We start from the raw sequence: 5739 nt of genomic DNA, 5'->3' as shown, positions 1-5739 counted from the left end.
CACTGGGAGGTGCTGGAAGGTCTCCCCGGAGCCTTCTCTTCTCCAGGCTGCACACCCCCAGCTCTCTCAGCCTGTCTGACATCCCCCAGCGTGCAGTTACCCCTCACCCATCCCATGATGATCTGGTTTCTTCACGGGATGAACAGCAACTTTACATGCTCTTTAAGTATAAGGATGCCTGAAACCAAGAGGTTTTCCTTAGGAAGACCTTCCAGACCGTGACCCACCTCCCTGGGAGTTGACCCGAGGGCAGCAGAAATTATCTGTGTGTCCTGCTGCTCACCCTGCTCTGCACCAGCACCAGCTCAGGAGCCCGGAGCCAGCAGCACGGAGCAGGGGGACATGCCGGTGGCAGGGACACGGCTGCAGCCACACAAAAGTGTTGAGGGTCCTGTCTTAGGGCAGCTGGGGCGCGTGATGGCGGAATAACTCTCCTGACCTGCTCGTCTCTCCTGCTTTAGCTGAAAGAGCTGTACACACTTCTGAATGAGAACTACGTGGAGGATGATGACAACATGTTCCGCTTCGATTACTCCCCTGAGTTCCTGCTGTGGTGAGTGGCACCATGACCATGGAGCAGAGGGTGGTGGATGCTGGCAAGGCTGATCCCGGTGACAGCGCTGCAGCTGCCTTAGCTTATCCCCTCTCACTTCTTTCCAAAATCTCCCTTCCCCATCTGTCACCGTGTGTGGTGTCCCAGGGGCACTGCCTGCTGCTGGCTTCTTGGAGATACAGGAGCCTAAAACCAGAAACCAAACCTAACCTGAAATCAAACCTACCTAAAACCAAACCTAAAATCTTTGGGTTGATTCCTTGAGTGTTTGTAAAATCCTGGTCGCTGAGGAGCTTCCCGGTGCCCTGGAGCTGTGGGACGAAGGTGGCGCGCCCAGGTCCCGCTGCCAGTACTAACACTTGGAGACCTGCTGCAGCAGAGCTGCTGTTTCCTCAGGGCGTTCATGAGTTGAGGAACACAACTTTCCTCCTGTGTCACTACCAAGATCTTGTGCCTTGTGGCCACCAGGTGCAGGAATTGCCCTGGTCCTGCCTTGTCACATCAGTCACCTCCCATCCTCCTGCCTGCAAACCCACAGCTGTGTGGGGCAGTTGGAGCAGGACACGGGGGGTCTCAGGGCAGCGTGGGGAGGCGGGAGCAGGTACACGGGGGACATTTGATGGGATGTGACCTCTGAAGCCTGTCTCCTCTCCAGGGCACTGCGTCCTCCGGGCTGGCTGCCGCAGTGGCACTGTGGAGTCCGGGTTGTCTCCAGCAAGAAGCTGGTTGGATTTATCAGCGCGATTCCAGCCACTATCCACATCTACGACACGTGAGTGCTGCTCGGCTGCGTTTCTCACCCTGCCCCTCGATGGTGCGTGGGGCTTCCTGGGAGGGCTCGGGAGGTCTGGCTGCATTGTCCTCCCCAACCGAGGGAGCCAGACCTCCGCTGTTCGGCCATGGAGGTGCTCTGCTGCTTGGAGGGGAGGCTGGGGGATGTTTAAAGTGAGCTGTGAGGTTCTGTGCAAGGATATCCCGTAGTTGGCAGCCTTGAAGGCTGTTTCCCTCCCTGAGTGAGCTCAGCTTAGAGCTCTGGCTTACAGAAACCCTCCAGAGCTGGATGGAGACTGTTTTCCCTGGGAAAACCTTGGGGAGCAGCTTAAAGGAGACTTCTCCAAACCCAGCCCTTGCGCCTTGGCCTTTCCCGAGGCTTTGATTCCTCCTTCTCTTGAAGGGGCTGGAGGTGGATTGCTCAGGGCGTTGGAGCGATCCTCCCAGGTCAGAACAGTCAGGTCTCATGCTCTGCATTGTTTCTTTCCCAAGAGAGAAGAAGATGGTAGAGATAAATTTCCTGTGCGTCCACAAGAAGTTACGCTCCAAACGGGTGGCTCCAGTTCTGATCCGCGAGATCACGCGGCGGGTTCATCTGGAGGGGATCTTTCAGGCTGTTTACACAGCGGGAGTGGTGCTGCCAAAGCCTGTGGGGACTTGCAGGTGAGTATCAACGGTTCTCCAAAGAGATTTTTGCTCTGCCAGGGTCCTCTCTGTGGCATGGAGCGTGTGTGGGATTCCCCAGGACAGGAGAGATAAGTTCCAGCCCAGGTTTCTCCTCCCCACACCGTCCTTCCAGGATTAAATCCAGTGGCTTTGCTTAAGCAGCTCACATAGCACAAGACAGGAGACTTTTTGCAGCACAAGCGCTTCAGGCCGCCAGTGTTTTCCTCTGCGGGAGCTGCTGCCCTCTTGGCAAGCCGGCGGGACGTTCTCGCTTGCCCTCTCATGGCAGCTACGAGAACCTTGTGCCCGTGCAGCTGTCCTGCTGCCCCAGAACAAGTCTCCCAGCACGAGTGTGTTTCTGCAGGTACTGGCACCGGTCCCTGAATCCTCGGAAACTCATCGAGGTCAAATTTTCCCACCTGAGCAGGAACATGACTATGCAACGCACCATGAAGCTTTACCGGTTGCCCGAGGTGGGTGTCAGCTGGGGTTGAGAGAGGCAGAGCTCACAAATTGCTCCTCGCTGAGCAAGGGGCGAGGCTGGCAACTGGAGACACAAACATCTCAGCTGAGGTCAAGTCCTCTGCCTGCAGAGCTGGGGTTTGGTTCATGTAGTAAATGACTCTGTCAAGCCATTGTGCTTTTATTTAATCTGGATTTATTTTTGCCTGGGTACCTGCATTTTAAGGGCGAATTCGTGCAGCTAGAGGAGCCTGTGAGCTTTTGTTTCATGGTGAGTCACATCCCGTCCTCCTGGTAAAACGGGAATGCAGATACCACAGCCTTCGTCTGGCCAAACACAGCCTCTGAGTGACCTTGAGTTGGGTCAGTCCCTCGTTCTTCAGTCAAAGCGATCAGTTCTGTCTCTGTGCTTGTCCTGCTGGGGAAGTTCCCCAGATGGATATGGGAGAAAAAAAAACAAACAAAACATGAAAATTGCCACCACCTTCCCCGACCTTGTTGGCTTCCTCTTGTCAGCCAGAGCTGCTCGTTTTGGTTGGCGAGCGCTGCTTTAGCTCTGGGCAACGCATGGCTCCTGCCTCCTGCTGCAGCAAAGGCTCCAGCTGCTGTTTCATCGCTACCAATTTTTTGCACAGAAACCCAGCCCCAGAAGCAGTCTGTGCTGCTCGGTCTGGGCTTTGCTTGAACGATCCCAAGCCTAGATCAGAAATCGAGTCCAACTGAAAATTAAAAAAATCATCAGATGGTTCATTGCAGTTCCCTGTGGTGCCCGGGGCGCGTCTCCCAGCCCGTCCCCACCGCGCGTGGGAGCAGAGACGCGGAGGGAAGCCGCTGTTGTCTTTGCCATCAGTGTCATGGCCGGTCGCATCCATCCTTCTGCCAGACGAGCAGGGCTGGGGGGAAAGCGCTGGGTCGTGGGGTTGAAAATGGGCTGATCTAAGCAGAGAGCATCTCTGTGACGCTTGTCGGAGAGCCTGCGGGTGACAGAAGCCGCTGTGCAAGCAACACAAATGATCTTTCTCATTTTCTGTAGACTCCCAAGACCCCTGGCTTGCGGCCGATGGAGCACAGAGACATCTCCGCAGTGCACAAGCTCTTGACCGAGTACCTGAAGCAGTTCCACCTGACGCCCGTCATGAGCCGCGAGGAGGTGGAGCACTGGTTCCTACCTCAGGAGAACATCATCGACACCTTCGTGGTGGAGGTGAGGGGGCCGGAGCAGGACGGAGGGGGTGTTTTCCTGGATTTCTCCCTCTGTTGGAAGAGGGTGCGGTGAGCTGTGGGAGCGATCGGGGAGGTCTCTGCCCCGGGGAGTGAGCTGCTCTGCCAGGGTGGGAGGTTGGATCTGCTGGAGGACGGTGCTTCTCCATGCTGGGGTGCCCCAAGTCTCCTCACAGGGAGCCCACGCATTGCTCAGACTGCCAGAACCCCCTAAGCTGGGCTTTATCCTGGCTCTGATGTCTTGTGGTGTCACTTGTGGCTTCCAGAGCGCCCCAGGAGAGGTGACAGACTTCCTGAGCTTCTACACGCTGCCCTCCACCATCATGAACCACCCGACTCACAAGAGCCTGAAAGCTGCTTACTCCTTCTACAATGTTCACACCAAGACACCGCTCATCGACCTCATGAGCGATGCGCTCATACTTGCCAAGTCGGTGAGCAACGGCAGGGCTGGGGCGGCACCACGGGGCACTGGGCAGCTCACCAGGCACCAGGCAGCTCCCCTCTTGCCTGGCCGCCCTTGGATTTTTGGGGAGGGCCAGCCATGGGGCTGGGCTTGTACCCAGGGCTCTAAAACCCAAATCCCGAAGGATCTGCTGCCCGGGAGAGGGATGCAGGGGTGGACTGAACCTTCCAGCTAGTGGTGAGCTGAGCTCAGGGTGTCTACTTATTTCTTACAGCGAAAAATATTGTCCTGTGTCCGTAGCGCTTGAATTGAGGGTGGGTACATGATGCTAAGTTCTTCCCTGGTGATCTCGGCCCCTTCTGGGGGTGCAGAGTGGGGCAGGAGAGGGGGCCAGCAGCTCCCGGGTGGGAGGAATTCCCCAGCGGATAAGCGGGAGGAGCTGACGGCTTTGTGTCTTCCCCGTGCAGAAAGGATTCGACGTCTTCAATGCACTGGATCTCATGGAAAACAAAACCTTCCTGGAGAAGCTGAAGTTTGGGATCGGGGACGGGAACCTGCAGTATTACCTGTACAATTGGAAGTGTCCCAGCATGGCACCAGAGAAGGTCAGTGCCTGGGGACGGGGACGGGTCCTCCAGCCTGGCCAGCGCACGGGATGATGAGTTCCCCACAGCCCCCAGGATGATGAGTTTGCTGTCACGCACGCCTCGGCGTTCCCCGGCCAGCCGCTGTCCGGTGCGGTGTTAACCCACAGTAATGGGTGAATCTGGTGACAGGTCCTCTGTCCCCCAGGGGACAGCACTCATCACTTGTCCCCCCTGGGTCCTTTTCCTTCTGGACTGGTGCAGGTGCAGAGTCCTTGACCTCATGCATCCGCACGGACGAGCTCTTCCTTCCGTGGGAGGAGGCCGGGTACAGAGAGGGGACAGGCTGCAGGGTGACAGATGTGACACCGGTGGTTGTAACAGTCACCTGGGAGGTGGTTGCTGTGCCCTGTGAGCCCGCACAGGACCCAGGTGCCACGGCGCAGCCCCGTAGCCTGTGTCTCAGCCTGTCAGGGTGGGACAAGACGAAAAACAAACCTGGAGAGAGGACAGACGAGTCTGAGAGCTGTTGGGTCTCTGTTAGCAGGACCTGTGACGATGGGGACCTCTGCCAGCGTGGTCACTCGTAGCACATGCAGAGGGGCTGAGCCACAGGGTTGCAGGGGTGTCACCATGTCCCCACGGCCAGCAGCTCGCTCCTCGCTGTACCTGCAGCTGCAGACACCCTGTCTGCCTGCCCCTCGGCCGATTTTCAGCAGCACCCGGTCGCTGCTGTGTCTCCACGCTGAAGATGTGGTTCAGCGTCTGTCCCGTCCGCAGCCACCTCGGAGAGGACGGTGCTGGAGAACCAGAAGCTGCCCAGCTGCACAACAGCTAATTAATGCCTTAATGGCAGTAACGAGGCTTTGGTTCCCTTCTCAGTGCGTGCAGAGCCAGGTCTGTCCGTGGGTTCAAGCCCACGTGCCTCAAACCAGCCTCGCTCTGCCGCTGAGCCTTTCGGAAAGCCCCAGGAGTTTCAGTGATCCCTCTTCTCGCTGGGAGAGCTGGTGGGTTGGAGAGCCGGGTGCTGGGGCCGCTCTCCCGCCATACCTTGCCGTGGGGCTGCCCGTGGCCTC

At 57.6% G+C, this 5739-nt stretch overlaps 1 protein-coding gene across 1 annotated transcript in view; it reads left to right on the top strand.

Moving 5' to 3' along the window:
- NMT1 (N-myristoyltransferase 1) overlaps positions 1 to 4684 on the top strand; it is a gene marked incomplete at both ends in the record, with an annotated part of 5279 nt that extends 595 nt beyond the window's left edge. Inside the window, 7 exons of the mRNA XM_010080415.1 lie at positions 462 to 553; positions 1209 to 1325; positions 1817 to 1987; positions 2355 to 2463; positions 3486 to 3656; positions 3940 to 4107; positions 4547 to 4684. Coding sequence (XP_010078717.1) covers positions 462 to 553; positions 1209 to 1325; positions 1817 to 1987; positions 2355 to 2463; positions 3486 to 3656; positions 3940 to 4107; positions 4547 to 4684 — 966 coding nt within the window. The remainder of the gene's footprint in view (positions 1 to 461; positions 554 to 1208; positions 1326 to 1816; positions 1988 to 2354; positions 2464 to 3485; positions 3657 to 3939; positions 4108 to 4546) is intronic.
- Between the last annotated feature and the right edge of the window lie 1055 nt (positions 4685 to 5739).

This window comes from Pterocles gutturalis, unplaced genomic scaffold (assembly GCF_000699245.1).
Source record: "Pterocles gutturalis isolate BGI_N339 unplaced genomic scaffold, ASM69924v1 scaffold15079, whole genome shotgun sequence".
Lineage (NCBI taxonomy): Eukaryota > Metazoa > Chordata > Aves > Pterocliformes > Pteroclidae > Pterocles > Pterocles gutturalis.
Note: the sequence above shows the minus strand (reverse complement) of the source record. Positions and strands in the feature narration are given on the sequence as shown.